Source organism: Thamnophis sirtalis, unplaced genomic scaffold (genome assembly GCF_051295495.1).
Source record: "Thamnophis sirtalis isolate CommonGarterSnake01/CBP01778 unplaced genomic scaffold, rThaSir2_p1.2 scaffold_4, whole genome shotgun sequence".
Taxonomy (NCBI): domain Eukaryota; kingdom Metazoa; phylum Chordata; class Lepidosauria; order Squamata; family Natricidae; genus Thamnophis; species Thamnophis sirtalis.
Window position 1 is genome coordinate 123,864,740 of NW_028261384.1, and position 19,181 is coordinate 123,883,920.

At 45.3% G+C, this 19,181-nt stretch overlaps 1 protein-coding gene across 1 annotated transcript; it reads right to left on the minus strand.

Annotated features, from left to right (window-relative positions):
* Positions 1-1,120: 1,120 nt before the first annotated feature.
* LOC148046353 (olfactory receptor 10C1-like) lies at positions 1,121-2,047 on the minus strand. The gene has a single exon (XM_087712000.1). The coding sequence runs from the start codon at positions 2,045-2,047 to the stop codon at positions 1,121-1,123; it is 927 nt and encodes a 308-aa protein (XP_087568126.1).
* Between the last annotated feature and the right edge of the window lie 17,134 nt (positions 2,048-19,181).

Sequence of the window (19,181 nt, forward strand, 5' to 3'; positions counted from 1 at the left end):
ATTCAGTGGTGCACAAGAAAGTACTGTTAAAACTAAGTTCTTACGGCATTTCTGGATCCCTACACAAATGAATAGTTGCATTCCTATCAAACAGGCAACAAGTAGCTAAAACAGGGAGTGCACTATCAAATCTAGCACCAGTTATGAGCGATGTCCTCCAAGGCAACGTTCTAGGACCTACACTCTTTATGCTTTACATCAACGACCTATGCGATCATATTAAAAGCAGCTGCATCCTCTTCACTGATGACATAAAATTATTCAACACCACTGACAATATATCAAACACCAAATACAAGTTGGATGGAAATGACCTCGTAGACGACCCCCACTCTGTCAAGGGCCTAGGAGTACTCATCTCAAATGATCTAAGCCCCAGTGCCCACTGTAACAGCTTTGCCAAAATGCATTAAGAGTTGTTAACCTAATTTTGCAAAGCTTTTTCTCCAGGAACATTGTATTGCTAATTCGGGCATATAAAACCTTTGCAAGACCAATTCTCGAATATAGCTCGTCTGCCTGGAATCAACACTGGGCATCAGACTTTAATACAATTGAGCAGGTCCAGAGATATTTCAAGAGAAGAGTACTCCATTTCTCTACTCACAATAAAATACCTTATGCCACCAGACTTGAAATTTTGGTCTTGGACAATCTGGAGTTGCAGTTCAATCTAAGCATAGTACACAAAATTGTCTGCTACAACACCTTACCTGCCAATGACTTCTTCAGCTTCAACTTCAATAATACATGGGCAAACAATTGATACAAACAAAGTAAACCTCTGAAAAGTTTGTTGCAGAAAATATGACTTCAGTAACAGAGTGGTCAATGCCTGGAATGCTCTATCTGGCTCGCTTGTTACATCCTCAAACCTTCATACTTTCAACTTTAAACTGTCTAACGTGGACCTCATCACATTCCTCATAAAGGGATGTGTGTGTGCATAAGTGCACTTGCGTGCATATCGTCCCTGTCCTACTGTCTTCATCTTTTTGTCTTCATTTCTTTTGTTTATATCCAGGTTGATATTTATAGCTGCTATCTTGTACATGTTTGGCAAACTAATAAATACAAATACAAAGCTATGGATCTACTTGTATTACCCCATAAAGAGGATCTATTTCCTTGCTACAGTTTTCTTGAAAGCCACTTTCATCTCTTTATTCCTCAAGCTGTAAATGACGGGATTTAAACCTGGGGTCACCACGGTGTAGAGCAGGCCAAGGAATCGGCTACTGTCCATGGAATATTCTGAGCTGGGATGAATGTAGGTAACAATGCCGGTTCCATAGAAAATGCAGACCACGGTGAGATGTGAGGAACAAGTGGAAAATATCTTGCGCCTGTTTTTGGCCCCAGGCATCTTGAGAACCGTGGAGAGGATGAGGATGTAGGAAAAAAGGATGAGCAAAAGGGGTGTCAAGATTATTAAAGCAGCTATTACGGGAATGGCCAGTTTATCCTTAGAGGTGTCTGTGGAAGCCAATTTTAGAACATGCTTGATGTCACAGAAAAAATGGCTGATTCCATTTGATCCACAGAAGGGAAGGCTCAAGATGGAAATAGAATGTCCCACACTCACAAAAGCACCAATGGCCCATGACAGAGCAGCAAGCTTAGCACATTTCCTGTATTTCATGATATACGGGTATTGCAAGGGTTTGCAAATGGCAACATAGCGGTCGTACGACATGACACAAAGAATACAACATTCAGCGAGACCAAAGAGTATGAAGAAACACATTTGACACCCACAGCCCCAAAAGGATATAGTCTGATTGTCTGATAACAAATCCACTAGCATCTTTGGGGTGGTGGTGGAGGTGTAGCCAATTTCCAAAATGGACAGGTTCCAGAGGAAGAAATACATTGGGGTGTGGAGGATAGGATTGAGAGTGATGAGGATCAAAATCAGGCTGTTGCCCATCAAAGTCATCAAGTAGAACATTAGAACCAGGCAAAAGAGAAGCTCTTGCATGGACTGGAAATCTGAGAAGCCTAGAAGGACAATCTCGTTCAAACAGGATTGGTTGTCTTTTTTCATCCAGATGGAAGCCTGAGAACACAAGAGGATCATTAAAGCAAGAATCAAACAATACCTAAAAAGGAAAAGGCTTGTTATCTTTGAACTCAAGATCCTGTTTCCCTATATTGCTGTTAGTGAAATAGATGAATAAAATTTTCAATGATGCTGCCCAACAGGAATAACCAACCCACTGAATGTGACCCTAGGGAAAGTAGTAAGTATTAATCTTACTTTTGATTTTTTTTTTCTGGTAGTTTTAGAAGGATGGAATATTTTGCCTCCTGGAAAACTGGAGATGTAGTAATATCCACTGGTAATTCAAAGTCTCAAAACTCTCTGTGCCATACATGAGTCTTCATCTATCCTTTTTTCTGCAATATGTATTTCATATAGGCAGACATTTTGCTTCAGCCTATATCAAAGGCTGTGGAGGAACCTTTAAAATCAGTTGACTCCTAGAGGATCAGAAGTTTTAGAGGCAGGAGGGAATTTTGTTCTCTAACAAGGTTTCCTGAGAGATACCTGAGGATTCATCCTGGGAATTTGGTAAATGGATGGACCTTAAGGGAAGGATTCTGTAGAGAACATTTGGAAAACCCAGTGAAACCACTTAACCAGGAAGCAGTTACTAACTGGAAGGAGATCTTGACATTCATGATGACCTTGTGTTGAATTGTCTTTCTTTAAATCTGTAAGGAGTTAACACTTTGTTGTTGTTGTTAGTAGCAAAGTCGTGTCCCACCCATTATGACCCCATGGAAAATGTTCCTCCAGGCCTTCCTGTCCTCTGCCATCCTCTGGAGTCCATTTATGCTCACGCTGACTGCTTCGGTGACCAATGTTCCCTCTAATTTTTTTTCAGTGTGAGCAGAAAAGTATAGTGTTTGAGCAGCACATTTTCATGCCTGAGTACCTGATTTCTTTTCATAGATGTCACCCAAGACAATGAAATCAGTGTTATTTGAAACTCAATTCTACCATGTAAATATCCATTAAGTAAAGAAATCTCCCTATACAGATAGTCCTCAATCTACGACCATAATTGTGCCCAAAGTTTCTATTGCTAAGTGAGACATTTGTTAAGTGAGTTTTGCCCCATTTTACAACCTTTCTTGGTACAGTTATGTGAATCAGTACGGTTGAATCAGTAACCTGGTTGTTAAGTCAATCTGACTTTCCTGCTGACTTTGCTTGGCAGAAGGTTGCAAAAGGCGAGCCCAGGACACTGCAATCATCATAAATATGAGGCAGTTGCCAAATATCCAAATTTTGATCATGTGGCCATGGGGATGCTGCAATGATCATAAGTGTAAAGAACAGCTGTAATTCACTTTTTTTCAGTGCTGATGTAGCTTTAGTCATTAAGTGAACTGTTGTAAGTTGAGGACTTCTTGTATTCAAGGTCGATGGATGATTCTATATGGGAAAAGGATCAAAACTTCCCTCTATCCATACTATGAATAACTTTATATGCTTTATCCTTTCCCCTTACTATCCAATAGTCTGCAGTGATATTAGCAAGTTATGAATAAATTACCAACTGATGTAGATTAGCAATTGGGGAAACTAAAGAAACAAACAAAGTGGGGAGAGGAGGGAGGGGAGGAAGGAAGGAAGGAAGGAAGGAAGGGAGAGGGAGAGAGAGGGAGAGAGAGAAACAGAGAGACAAAAAAGGAAAGAGGAGAAAAAGAAAGGGAAGAGGAGGGAGGGAGGATTAGAAAAAGAGGCCGAAAAAAGAAAGGGAGGGAAAAAGAGTAAAGGAAGAAAGAAGGAAGGAAAGAAAAAAGAAAGAAAAAAAGGAAGAAAGAAAAGAGGAGAGAAGGAATAGAGGCCAAGAAGGACAATCTCGTTCAAACAGGATTGGTTGTTTTTTTTCATCCAGATGGAAGCCTGAGAACACAACAGGATCATTAAAGAAAGAATCAAACAATACCTAACAAGAAAATGGGCTTGTCATCCTTTTTTAAAAAAATGAAAAAAATAGTTTTTATTAAACATTTTTACCTTTAAAAACAGAAAAAACTACAACAAAAAATCCCCAGAAAAAACAGGACGCACATAACAATATAAAATAATTATATAACCTTCAGTATCAGCAGACATGTTTAGCCATTGTAGTTCTCCATTCTCCATTCTCCATTCTCCATTGCCTTCCTATTGGTTTTAACCTCTGTAATAGTGTAATAACAATTGTACTAACAAATGTGATAATATTAATTGTTCATATCACGATTACATTTACATTGTGGTCAATAGTTTAAGTTTGATAGTAATTAGTAACTTTGGTTAAAATGCCAGTGAATGGCGCTCTGCACAGCTGGAGAGGGGGGTTGCATGAGCAGCTGTTCCGCTCTCACTCACCCACCTCCCAGCTCTCATTACAAATCTAGGGCACCGCCGCCGCCGCCATCCCAGACTGGCTTTTTCCATGGCTTCCAACCTGAATCTTTCAGCAGTGGCCATCCTGGATGTACACTCTATGCTTGTACACTCTGTAGGCAGCTGGGATATTTTATTTGAATTCTACTACAGTAACGAACTTAGGTTGCCCTTCAGGACTCTCCATTTCTTTGAATAAATTTATCACACTTCTGGGTCATTTTGCTATAAAGGATGCAATCTACCACTGGTATCCTCAGAAGTGTGTTGCAACCCGTAAATATGCGCACAACAGCCACATTGTGCTGAAAACATCAAACTGTAAAGTCATGGAATCAATTATAAATCAATCCATCACCCTTGTGGCTTTGCGGAAGGCCGGGAGGGTAGTAAGGATCCGGATTCCATGGGGAGGTCGTTCCAAAGGGCTGGAGCTGCAACAGAGAAGGCTTTCCCCCGGGGAGACGCCAGCCGACATTGACTGGCAGATGGAATCCGGAGGAGACCTAACCTGTGAGATCTAATCGGTCTATGGGAGGTAATCAGCAGGAGGCGGTCTCTCAGGTACCCAGGTCCGATGCTATGTAGGGCTTTATAGGTGACAACCAGCACCTTGAAGCGGGTCCGGAGACTAATGGGTAGCCAGTGCAGCTTGCGGAGGATAGGTGTGACGTGGGTGTACCTGGGTGCACCCTCAATCGCTCGCGCGGCTGCGTTCTGGACTAACTGAAGTCTTCGAACACTCTTCAGGGGCAGCCCAATGTAGAGCCTGTTACAGTAATCCAGTCTTGAGGTCACAAGGGTGTGAGTGACTGTCTGAAGGGCCTCCCGATCCAGGTAGGGTCACAATTGGTGCACCAGGCGAACCTAGGCAAAGGTCCCCCTGGTCACAGACAACAAATGGTGTTCTAAAGTCAGCTGTGGATACAGGAGGACTCCCAAATTGCGGACCCTCTCTGAGGGGCGTATAATTCTACCCCCAGCCTGAGAGGTGGAATAATTGGCCAATCTTTGGGAGGGAACATCAGAAGCCACTCCGTCTGGTCTGGATTGAGTGCCAACTTGTTTACTCCCATCCAGACCCTAACAGCCTCCAGGCACTGGCACATCACTTCTACTGCTTCACTGAGTTGGCATGGGGCGGACAGATACAACTGCGTATCGTCCGCATATTGGTGGTACTTAATCCCGTGCCGGCGTATGATCTCACCCAGCGGTTTCATGTAGATGTTAAATAGGAGGGGGGACAGGAGCAAACCCTGCGGCACCCCATAATTGAGGGGACTTGGGGTCGACCTCTGCCTTCCGACCAACACCGACTGCGACCTGTCCGAGAGGTAGGAGGAGAACCACTGAAGGACGGTGCCTCCCACTCCCACCTCTTGCAACTGTCGCAGAAGGATACCATGGTCGATGGTATCGAAGGCCACTGAGAGGTCAAGGAGCACTAGGATAGAGGGGTGACCCCTATCCCTGGCTCGCCAGAGATCATCGATCAGTGTGACCAAAGCAGTTTCAGTGCTATAACCAGGCCTGAAGCCCGACTGAAAGGGATCTAGATAATCGGTTTCATCCAAGGACTGTCGGAGTTGTGAGGTCACCACTTTCTCAACAACCTTCCCAACAAAGGGCAGGTTGGAGACTGGATGATAGTTGCTCAAAATGGCTGGGTCCAGAGATGGTTTCTTCAGGAGGGGTCTCACCACCGCGTCCTTTAGGAGGAGTGAGAAAGGAGCGGGGTGTTAACTATCGTCCGGATCCTGCCGCGTGTCACCTCTCTGCTGGTCGAGACCAGCCAGGAGGGGCACGGGTCCATTTGGATGGAAATGACTTCGTAGACGACCCCCTAGGGCCTAGGAGTACTCATCTCAAATGATCTAAGCCCCAGTGCCCACTGTAACAGATTTGCCAAAACACATTAAGAGTTGTTAACGGGGCGGGGCCTGACAGAGGGTTGTTATCTTTAACAGCTCTGGAATCTTGGCATCGTTAATCTGTCTAAACAGCAATCTATCAAACTGTTTGGCAGTTTATTTATCCTCCCTTCGGGCTTAGAAGAGAGAGATGAGAAGGTATGCATCGGAAGCTCTCCAACTAGCTCTTTCACCTTAAACGCTGGGAGGAAAGGGGGAAAGCACCGGCTGTAGCATGGCAGCTCCGTGCCAGGATTTATTCTGCCTTTTGTTGCAGAACAAAGGTTTTTGCTCATCCTCAGCACAATGATTTATTATGGACTTCAAGCCGAGCTGAACCAACACTTGTGAACATCTTAATTGTATGTATAAATCCTTAGCTCCATTGCAAAGAATTCCTTCTGCTGATTACTTGTTGAAAGTTCTATAAAAATGGCGCTGAGCTGTGTAGGAGGGGCATGTCTCGGATAGAGCTTTTGCGAAGTCTAAAAGTGATTTATTACCAAGAAGTGACTTATTACCAAAACAAATAGCAATTGCTGTATAATTGGACTGCCTGGACTTTTTAACTGACTAAAGAAGATTAAGTTTGAGATGGCTTCTAAGCAAAAATCCCCCCTCGTCCTGCATCGAAAAGTGCCAGAAATTCACCAGCGCCTTCTGCTAAAATACAGTAATCACTCCCTTCTACATCTGCAGGGGACCCCTGACAAGGGAAATTCTGGAGAAGGAATTAATCGATGCATTAAAAAATCATGCTGTTACGATGGAAACAAAACTTAAGGAAGAGATAACTGCTTCCAACAAACAGATGGCTGAAGAACTTATGACATGTAACCAAATGATTAGAGGGGACTTTTTGACGGCTCTGAATTCACTAGTTGGTTATGCACAAGCCCTTGATGAAAAGTTAGAAGATCTTAGTGATTCTAATACGAACTTGGCAATGAAAATGGAGGCGGTCCAGGTTAGCGATGCAGAAAATGAAATCATAATGCTACAGTATAGGCAAATGGAATTTGCTTTAAGGATAAGGGGCCTCCCGGAAAATACGCAAGAGAACCTGAAACAGACTCTGTCTGAAGCCTTCGACCTGATAGCGGGAAAGTCAGGAGGGAATCTTGACTGGCAAATCGAAAAGGTTTATCACGTTAATTCCTCGCTGGCAAAACAAAAACTATTACCAAGAGATATAGTGGTCTACTTCGCCACTAGAGATGTGAGAAATATGATATTACAGGAATCCTACAAAAATAAGCTTCAAATCGGGGGTCGGGAGGTGACTGTCTTGAAGGAGATACCACCTAAAATGCTGAGATCTAGGAAAGACTATGCCTTTCTAGTGGAAGAGCTCAAAAATAGCCAGATACAGTTTAGATGGGACGCACCAACCGGCATCGCATTTAGCTACCTTGGAAAAAGACATCGCCTCAATACAGTATGGAAGGTACAAGATTTCTACACCAACGTGCTGAAGGGTGGACAACCCTCTTCCTCTAGATCTAGACAAAGAGAACAAGAAGGATATGATGGAAAGCAAATCACTCAAATTTTAACAAGGGGGGATCAACTTGTTCTTTCAGAGGTACAAGAAGCTAAAGAATAAAGACAAGACTGCGTGGTTACCAGATGAATGGAACAGGAATTAAGAAAGCAACGTACACAAGCCACCGTTCAGGAACATACAGGTGTTACATCAGAAACAGTGGGAAGAGCTAGGCCAAAGGTTAAATTCCAAGATGTTCAGATGGCTATTAAAAAGTTTCAGAGGGCTAATGATGGTAACCAAATGCCTGATACTCTCGCCCACAGTCCGGTGGAGACCTAGTTGCTACTTGGAACTCGGTAGCTTCTGAGGCTCTCCACCGGATTGTGCCTTTACGGCCGATCCGCAGCAGTGTTTCCAGGAGGGCCCCTTGGTTTACCGAGGACCTCCGGGAGATGAAGCGCCAAAAGAGACGCCTAGAGCGCCGCTGGAGGACCAGTAAATCTGAGTCAGACCGAGCACTCTTGAAAACCTGCATCGGAGCATATCTATCAGCAATACGGACAGCTAAGAACAATCACATTGCCGCTCTGATAGCGTCCGCTGAGTCATGCCCTGCCGCCTTGTTTAGGGTGACCCGCTCCCTCCTAAATACGAAGGTTGCAGATAACCCCTTACAAGGTAGAGCAGAGGAATATGTCCAGTTCCTCGCGGACAAAGTTGCTCGGCTTCGGATGGACCTGGACTCCAATAGCGCAGAGCCAGCCGGGATACCGGGGGAAGGTCTTGAACAACATCTCTGGACTGACTTTCAACCTGTTGCTCCTGATGAAGTGGACAAGGCCATCGGAGCGGGGAGTACTGCCACTTGTGTACTGGACCCGTGTCCCTCCTGGCTGGTCGCGAACAGCAAGGAGGTGACGCGGAGCTGGATCCAGGTGATGGTGAGTGCTTCTCTTCGGGAGGGCTTCTTCCCACCGGCACTGAAGATAGCGGTGGTGAGACCCCTCCTGAAGAAGCCATCGTTGGACCCAGCTAGTTTGAACAACTACCGGCCAGTCTCCAACCTCCCTTTCATTGGGAAGGTTGTTGAGAAAGTGGTAGCCTCTCAACTCCGACAGTCCTTGGAGGAAACTGATTATCTGGACGCCTTTCAGTCGGGATTCAGGCCTGGCTACAGCATGGAAACCGCTTTGGTCGCACTGACCGATGATCTCTGGAGAGCTAGGGATGGAGGTTATTCCTCCATCCTAGTGCTCCTTGACCTCTCAGCGGCCTTCGATACCATCGACCATGGTATCCTTCTGCGACGGTTACGAGAGGTGGGATGGGCGGCACCGTTTTTCAGTGGTTCTCCTCCTACCTCTCAGACAAGTCGCAGTCGGTGTTAGTTGGGGGAGAGAGGTCGACCCCTAGGCCCCTGAAATGTGAGGTTCCTCAGGGTTCGGTCCTATCCCCCCTTCTGTTCAATATCTACATGAAGCCACTGGGTGAGATCATTCGACGGCACGGGATAAAATACCATCAATATGCGGACGATACTCAGTTGTATCTGTCCGCCCCGTGCCAACTCAGTGAAGCGGTTGACATGATGTGCCAGTGCCTGGAGGCTGTCAGGGTGTGGATGGGAATTAACAAGCTTGTACTCAATCAGACAAGACTGAGTGGCTGTTGTGTTTCCCTCCCAAGAATTTGGCTAGTATTCCATCACTCAGGCTGGGGGGTGAAAATTTACGCCCCTCAGATAGGGCGGGCAACTTGGGAGTCCTCCTGGACCCACAGCTGACTTTAGAACATCACCCAACTCACTCAGCGGGTCACACGCTCGACCTCGTATTCCTCTCGGAGCAGTGGAGTTATGATCTTGGTCTGAGGGGTAATGAGACCATACCCCTGTCGTGGTCAGACCACTGCCTACTGAGGCTTGACTTTCAGAGGCCAAACCCCCACTATAGGGAGGAGGAACCGACCAGGTGGTTCCGCCCCAGGCGACTTATGGACCCCTTGAGGTTCCAGACGGTGCTTGGGGTTATTCCTGATACTCTCGCCCACAGTCCGGTGGAGACTCTGGTTGCTGCCTGGAATTCGGCAGCGTTGGAGTCACTTGACCGGATTGCGCCACTACGGCCGCTCCGAGGCGGTGGATCCCGGAGGCCTCCTTGGTTTACCGAGGAGCTCCGGGAGAGGAAGCGCCGGAGGAGACGCCTAGAGCAGTGTTTTTCAACCTTTTTTGTGCAAAGGCACACTTTTTTCATGAAAAAAATCACGAGGCACACCACCATTAGAAAATGTTAAAAAAATTTAACTCTGTGCCTATATTGACTATATATAAAGTGTTTTTCCCACGGCACACCTTACACTATGTCACGGCACACTAGTGTGCCGCGGCACAGTGGTTGAAAAACACTGGCCTAGAGCACCTATGGAGGTCCGATAAATCCGAATCGAACCGAGCACTCTTAACAACTTGCACCAAGGAGTACATCAGGGCACTGAGGACAGCAAAAAGATCGTATATTGCCACCTTGGTTGCGTCTGCTGAGTCCCGCCCAGCAGCCCTGTTTAGGATAACCCGCTCCCTCCTAAATAGGAGGGATACGGGGGACCCCTTGCAGGGTAGGGCTGAGGATTATGTCCAGTTCTTAGCGGACACAGTTGCTCGGTTTCGGTCGGATTTGGACTCCACCTTTGCAGATCCAGCCGAGGCACAAGAGGATAAATTGGCAGACCATCCCTGGGTTGAGTTCCAGGATGTTGCCCCTGGGGATGTGGACAAGGCCATGAGAGCTGTAAGCCTTCACTTGCGTACTGGACCCGTGTCCCTCCTGGCTGGTTGCCAACAGCAGTGAGGTGACACGAGGCTGGATCCAGGCGGTCGTTACCACCTCTCTTCGGGAGGGGCACTTCCCCTCCGCACTTAAAGCGGCGGTGGTGAGACCCCTCCTGAAGAAACCATCTTTGGATCCAGCCGTTCTCAACAATTACCGTCCTGTCTCCAACCTCCCCTTTGTTGGGAAGGTTGTTGAGAAGGTGGTGGCCTTCCAGCTTCAACGGTCCTTGGAGGAAGCTAGTTACCTTGACCCTTTCCAGTCCAGCTTCAGACCTGGTTACAGCACAGAAACCACTTTGGTCGCATTGACCGATGATCTCTGGAGAGCCAGGGATGGAGGCCATGCATCCATCCTGGTTCTCTTTGACCTCTCGGCGGCTTTCGATACCATCGACCATGGTATCCTTCTGCGACGACTGCGGGAGGTGGGGGTGGGAGGCACTGTTTTGCAGTGGTTCTCCTCCTACCTCTCGGACAGGTTGCAGTCGGTGTTGGTTGGGAGGCAGAGATCGACCCCTAGGCCCCTAACATATGGGGTGCCGCAGGGTTCGGTCTTATCCCCCCCTACTATTTAACATCTACATGAAACCGCTGGGCGAGATCATTCGGAGGCACGGGATAAGATACCACCAATACGCAGACGATACCCAGCTGTATCTGTCCGCCCCGTGCCAACTCAATGAAGCGGTGGACGTGATGAGCCGGGGTCTTGAAGCCGTTCGGGACTGGATGAGGGCTAGCAAACTGGTACTCAGCCCGGATAAGACCAAGTGGCTGTTGTGTTTCCCTCCCAATAATTTGGCTAGTATTCCATCACTCAGGCTGGGGGACCAAATTTTATACCCCTCAGACAGGGTTCGCAACTTGGGAGTCCTCCTGGATCCACAGCTGACCTTTGACCACCACCTGTCGGTTGTGACCAGGGGGGCATTTTCCCAGGTTCGCCTGGTGCGCCAGTTGCGACCCTACCTGAACCGGGAGGCTCTCACAACAGTCACTCGAGCCCTTGTGACCTCTAGGCTGGAATACTGCAATGTGCTCTACATGGGGCTGCCCTTGAAGAGCATCCAGCGACTTCAGCTAGTCCAGAATGCGGTCGCGCGAGTGATTGTGGGTGCACCACGGTTCACCCACATAACACCTATCCTCCGCGAGCTGCGCTGGCTACCTGTTGATCTCCGGGTGCGCTTCAAGGTGTTACTTACCACCCATAAAGCCCTTCATGGTAGTGGATCTGAGTACTTGAGAGACCGCCTCCTGCCAATTACCTCCTCACGACCTATTAGATCACACAGATTAGGCCTCCTCCGAGTTCCATCCGCCAGTCAGTGTCGACTGGCAACTACGTGGAGGAGAGCCTTTTCAGTAGTAGCTCCGACCCTTTGGAACGATCTCCCCGTGGAGATTCGTACCCTCACCACCGTCCAGACCTTCCGCACAGCCCTTAAGACCTGGCTATCCCGTCAGGCCTGGGGATAAAGATTGTAATCTGTCCCCACCCGAATGATGAATGAATGTTGTGTTCTATTTTTACTTATGTGTTGTTTTATGTCTTACTGTTTTGTATTCCCCTCCCCATAAATTGTAAGCCGCCCTGAGTCCCCTCAGGGAAAAGGGCGGCCTATAAATAATAAACCATAAACCATAAACCATAAACCTGTTGGCTGTGACCAGGGGGGCATTTGCCCAGGTTCGCCTGGTGCACCAGTTGCGCCCCTACCTGAACCGGGAGGCACTCGCGATAGTCACTCATGCCCTCATGACCTCAAGACTGGACTACTGCAATGCGCTCTACATGGGGCAGCCTTTGAAGAGTATTCGGAGATTACAACTCGTCCAGAATGCAGCCGCGCGAGCGATTGTGGGTGCACCTCGGTACACCCACGTTACACCTATCCTCCGCGAGCTGCACTGGTTACCGATCGGTCTCCGGATACGCTTCAAAGTGCTAGTCGTAACTTATAAAGCCCTTCATGGTATTGGACCTGGGTACTTGAGAGACCGCCTTCTGCCAATTACTTCCCACAGACCTGTTAGATCGCACAGGGTCGGCCTCCTCCGGGTTCCGTCTACCAGCCAATGCCATCTGGCTACTACCCAGGGGAGGGCCTTCTCTGTTGCAGCTCCGGCCCTTTGGAATGAATTCCCCGCGGAGATTCGGACCCTCACCCCTCTCCAGGCCTTCCGGAAAGCCGTCAAAACCTGGCTGTGCCAGCAGGCCTGGGGTTGATGAGTTCCCCTCCCCTCTCGACTTGTATCGCTATATGACTCTTGTGTATTTTAATTATATGTATTGTGTTTGTATCCCCTTTCCCCTTTTGAGTTGTTCGCCACCCTGAGTCCCTCCCGGAGAAGGGCGCCATACAAATAAATTAAATCTTAAATCTTAAATCTTAAATCTAATATGGAATGTTAAGCGATTGGATTAATTTAGCAGGTAATGGAGTGCTCAGTATTGAAGGGTATGATTTGGTATATGGCTGCTTGTTTGCTGTATAATAAAGAGGTGGATGAGAACGGGTTGGGAAAAACATCAATATTAATTAAATGACATGGTAGATTTATAAAAAGGTTAGGGTATTCTGGATAAAAATATGATTTGTAATGTATAATTACTGATTGTACAGCAGTAGAGATTAACTTGACTTTGCCTTTGATAACTGCAGCTAGATTGTTGATGGCGCAATACTGGAAGAAGGAAGATTTGTTTACTATCTAGGAATGGACATTGAAAATCAGAAACTTGACTTCTGGTTTGGCGTCGCGCCGGAGCGAGCTGCCGACAGATCCTCTGCTCGGTTCGCCTGGTCTTTGCACGAGCGTGGCCGTAGTAGGCAAGGTCCCTTTGAGGTGCGAGGACCTGTGGAGAGGGGAAGCATCAGAGCAGCGGAGGGAGAAAGGCGATCTCCCCCCACGAAGCGAGAGGCTCCCTCAGATCACGTGCAAAAGAGGTCGGCTGATTAATGGCTGACCAGAAGACGTGACTGCCAGCCCCCAACAAGGAAGGGAAAGACAGCTGCAGGGAATGTTGCGGATTGAAAGACGGCAAACGTAAGACCTTGACTTAAAAGCCTAAATTTGAAGAGATTAATAACCTAACTTATGAGCACGGATACGTGTGTGGGCGCATTTAGTTGAAGCGGCCAGTAAAAACGGACAGGAAAGATCTAAGAGAGCCGAGTGGCAGAGCGGATAGAGAAGGACTGAGTCTTTGGAATATCTAAACCTGGAGGATTAACGGTGGGCGAGACGGAGAAGAGAAAGACAGTCGGCTGGATCTGCCCTCTTCGTGGGAAAAAAAGGGAAAAAGGCTTGTGAGTTGCGAGGGTTTGAATCAACTTTAAAACTCTGATGAGGCGGTGCCAAGTTACAGATAGAGACAATAGAAGGGCGATATTATACTGACAATAGGAAGTGATTGATGGGTGAGCTCTAAAACACTTTCAGGAGCTCTGGCCTCTCCTGTCTCTTGACTCTTCATGCTGAAACGTTTTCTCCCTACCTAGTGGACCCCTCCCAAATATTACAGAACTATTTGATTCTATACTGTATAGCTCTGCTCTAGTTTAACTACCTTGCTTGTCCTTCGGGTACTGTATAATTACTTAAACAGCAACCAGAAGGTACTAGATTTACAGTTCAAAGAGGGAGAGCCGAATTAACTTAAATGGCAACAAGAACAGTAACTTTAAATTCTCATTTAACCAAAGGGAGCAAAAAGCAAACTCCTTTATCCACCCCGGTGAGGGAAAAGTCGCCTGAGGGCAGGCAGATGGGAGATAAGACAGCCTCAACTTCACAAGGCCAGGAGGTAACAATGAACTCTCTACAGGAGGCAATACTGAAGATGAGTGAAAACGTCACCAAAGGCCTGGAGGGAGTAAAGAATGAAATGCGTGAAGTTAAAAATAATATGGGAAAGATTGAGGAGCGTATAGGGGCTATACAAATAGCGTTGTCAAGAAATGAACAGGAAATCCAAAATGTTAAGGAGAGAACGGAAATAGCGGAAAAAAGAATAGACAAAACAGAGGATAAACTGGAATCTATAAACACAAACCTGGAGGAGGCCATTCTTCACCTAGAATTAGAACGATCAGTATATTATCTGAGACTACAAAATGTGGAGGAAGCAAGAGATGAAAATCTCCGGGAGTTGATTGGAGAAATTTTGGGACTAGTTCTTGACAGGCCGAAAAACGAGGACGAAGTCTATAGAATCAATACAAGCTTTGCGAGACGCCATCGACTTCCGAGGGAGATTCATGTAAGGGTGCTGAGAAGACAACTGAGAGAGGACATTCTAAGCACAATAAGAGGCAACTCATTAACGTATAAAGGTAAAGAAATTCTCATCTTAAAGCAGATTCCCCGGAGAGTTAGAGAGAAGAGAAGGAAATATAACTTCCTCTCCTCACAATTAAACAGATATAGAATCCAGTTCCGATGGCTCCTTCCAGAAGGAATGTTAATAACATGGAGGGAAAAGAAATACCGGATAGATACCTTGGAGAAAGCACAAGAATTCCAGGAACTTTTACTAGCAGATGAAGAGAGGTTTAATAAAGAAGGAACCTTAAGACAGGAGGATATTACAACTGAAACTCAACTGGAGGGATGAGAGCCAAGGTGGCGCAGTGGTTAAAAGCAGCACTGCAGGCTACTGCTAGATCAGCAGGTCAGCGGTTCAAATCTCACCGGCTCAGGGTTGACTCAGCCTTCCATCCTTCCGAGGTGGGTAAAATGAGGACCCAGATTGTTGGGGGCAATATGCTGACTCTCTGTAAACCGCTTAGAGAGGCCTGAAAGGCCTATGAAGCGGTATATAAGTCTACTGCTATATATGCTATAAAAACTTCAAAATACCGTAGAAGACAAATTATTAGAATTATTCAATGAGGCACTACAAAATGTTAAGGTCCCAAAATCATGGGGGGGGGGAAGCTTACATTACCTTAATACCAAAGGAAGAGGCAGATAGTAGTAAAGTTCAAAATTATAGACCTATATCTCTGTTAAACACAGATTACAAAATTTTTATATCAATATTGGCGGAAAGATTAAAAATAATATTAAATCAAAGTATCCATCCAGATCAAAATGGCTTTCTCCCAAAAAGACACATTCGGAACAATACAAGAATAATAATCAACACTTTGGAATTCTACGAAACAAGATCCGAGAAACAAATAGCATTAATCTTTGTCGACGCGCAGAAAGCTTTTGATAACTTAGATTAGAACTTTTTAATCACACAACTAAAAATGATGAAATTCGGCGACAAATTTATTAAGATTATAGAATCTATATACTCAGAGCAATCAGCAAACATTATAATTAATGGAGAACTAACAGAGAGGGTACGAATCGGAAAAGGTGTTAGACAAGGGTGTCCGCTCTCCCCATTACTATTTATTATGTTGCTAGAGGTTCTCCTAAATCAGGTAAGATTAAACCAGGAAATTAGGGGTTTGACTATAAAAAAAGAACAATATAAAACACAGGCCTTTGCGGACGACATGGTCTTTATTGTGGAAGACCCTCTAATTTCAGGACCGAAACTGATGAAGGACATTGAAGATTTTGGGCATGTGGCTGGATTAAAAATAAATAAGGAAAAAACAAAAATGATTATAAAGAGCTTTCCCAAAAAACAGATTGAAGAACTAGAGAAAGCAATGGAACTAAAGGTAACTAAAAAGATTAAATACTTAGGGATTTGGCTGTCTGCGAAATGCTCTTCTATAAAAGAAGATAACTATGATAAACTACTACGAAACATCCAAAAAGATTTTAAAAAATTGGTCGAAACTACAAATATCATTGATGGGAAGAATCGCAGCAATTAAGATGAATATCTTGCCCCAAATCCTCTACTTATTTCAAACAGCACCGGTCAAACTAGGAGAAAAATTCTATAATGATTTGGACAAAATGGTACGAAATTTCGTGTGGAATGGCAAAAAGCCTAGAATAAAATATAAGCATCTTCAGGATAAAAGAGCGCAAGGCGGAATGGGCCTACCGGAATGGAAAGCATATCATCAAGCAGCAACAACAACGTGGATAAACAAGTGGGTAATGTTAGTCAACAAAAGAATCTTAGCGATAGAGGGCCACGACTTGCAATGCGGGTGGCACAATTACTTATGGTGTGAGGGAAATAAAGTCCACAATTATTTTAGAAGACATCATTTAAGAGGGGTATTAATTAAGGATTGGCTGGAAATCAGAAGGAAATTTTACATCCAACTACCCAAATGGATATCCCCGACGGAAGCCCTGATATACCCAAATTTGATAAATTTTGATAAAATTGTTATTTACCAACAGCTGCTAGATGATTAAAATAAACTAAACTCCAGGGAAAATTTGGCTGAAATGGGAATAAACATTGATTGGTGGCCATATCTTCAAATTCAAAATAAATACAAATCAGACCTAGCACAATTTGGCTTTCAGAACAAGGACCAGGAACTGGATAAAATCTTAACAGGTCCAGACGAGAAATTAATTTCGAAAATATACAACTGCCTGCTGACTCGAAAAATGGAAGCAGAAAGAGTAAAAGAAGTCATGGTAACCTGGGCCCAAAATATCGGCCACACAATAGACCTAGATGACTGGGAAAGGGTTTGGGAGTGGAACCTGAAATTGACAAAATCGACGGCCTATAAAGAAAATATATACAAAATGTTCTACCGCTGGCATCTCTCTCCGACAAGACTGGCAAAAATTTCCTCAAAATTCTCGGCCAAATGCTGGAAATGTAAAACAATGCTGGGCACGTACTACCACTTGTGGTGGACGTGTTCGGTTGCCAAAGCGTATTGGAAGCAAACGCTAAGATGGCTGAATGAAATCTTGTCAATTAAATTATGTCTTAAGCCGGAAATCTTTCTACTAGGGATAACAGATCAAAAAATATGTAAAACCAATCAATACCTTCTCATCCATATTTTGACGGCGGCAAGGATCGTTTACGCACAGTGCTGGAAAAATGAAAATGCCCCCACTAGCACTATGGTGAATGAACAAAATCTTAGAATTAGCAGAAATGAACAAATTGACGATGCGGATTAACGATAGAGAAGATACAGAGCCGAGGTGGCGCAGTGGTTAAATGCAGCACTGCAGGCTACTGCTAGATCAGCAGTTCAGCGGTTCAAATCTCACCGGCTCAGGGTTGACGCAGCCTTCCATCCTTCCGAGGTGGGTAAAATGAGGACCCGGATTGTTGGGGGCAATATGCTGACTCTCTGTAAACCGCTTAGAGAGGGCTGAAAGCCCTATGAAGCGGTATATAAGTCTACTGCTATTGATACAGACTTTTATAAAGTCTGGGAGAAATTGTACAAATGGCTGGATGAGACAGTGAAGATTTAGATATAAAAGGAGATAGCTGACTAACTTAATACGATTTAAGCAACAACTCAAACAAACATTATACAAAAACTGAGGGACAAATGAGAGTAGAAATGTATTAAAGGTGAGAATTCACCATTGAGCAACTCCGCTAGACCACAACGTTGGAAAAACTTGAAAAGCTGATAGGTAATCCGTTATAACTACCTGCATGGAATTAACAACCTAGTTTCATTCTAGGTAAGGCGAGATGAGCAATGGGAGATGAAAATATCTCTTCATCTCGCATTTTGTAAATCTTGCCTTTTTTAAACAAGGAAAGAAAAAGAGAACCAGGTCGTCCTCAGTAGGGGAGAATATGCAAATGCAACAACGGTTAGAGTGGATGGAGGGAGGGGTAGAAGGAAAGACAGGAAGGAGAGGAGAAAGGAGAGGAATAGGAGAAAGGGAAAGGCAGAGGAAGAACGGGAGGGAATGTAAGAGTAGGAAAGAGGGGAGGAATCAGAAGAAGGGGGGAAGGTTAAAGGGGAGGAAGAGTAAGGAGAGAAGGGAAAGGAGAGGTGGAAAGAAGGAAGGAGAGAAGAAAGAGAAGAAAGCGGGGTAGGAAGGAGGGAGGGAAACAGGGAGGGAAGCAAGGAGGGAAGGAGGGAGGGAAGGAAGGAGAGAAGGAGAGGAGAAAGGAAGGAAGGAAGGAGGGAAGAAAGGAGGGAATCTAAGAGAAAAGAAAGAAAGGAAGGAGGGAAGGAGGGAAGGAAGGAGGGAATGTATGAGAGAAAGAAGGGGGGAAGGAGAGAGGAAAGGGAGGGGGAAGGGAAGGAGAAAAGGAGAAAAGAAAGGAGGGAAGGAAGGAGGGAAGGAGAGAAGGAGGGAGGGAAGGAAGGGGAGTGGCAGAGAAGAAACGAGGGAAGGAAAGAGGGAGGGAGGGAAGAAGATGCCTAACCTTTGATGTCTATAACGATTTTGTTATTATGGAAATGTCTCGAAACGTAGTCAAATGTAAAGCAAAACAGTGGCGGATGTTGTATTGTCTTTTGCAATCTATTGGCTGTTGTATATTTTCTTTTACTAATAAAAAATAATAATAATAAAAAAAAGAAAATCAGAAACTTAGCAGAGATGTCTAAAATATTTGCATATCTCAAGGATAATTCAAATGAGAGATATAAACGAGACTGGGAA

Coding starts and splice junctions, on each gene's coding strand:
- LOC148046353 (XM_087712000.1), bottom strand. CDS start 2,047: ATGAAAAAAGACAACCAATCCTGTTTGAACGAGATTGTCCTTCTAGGC.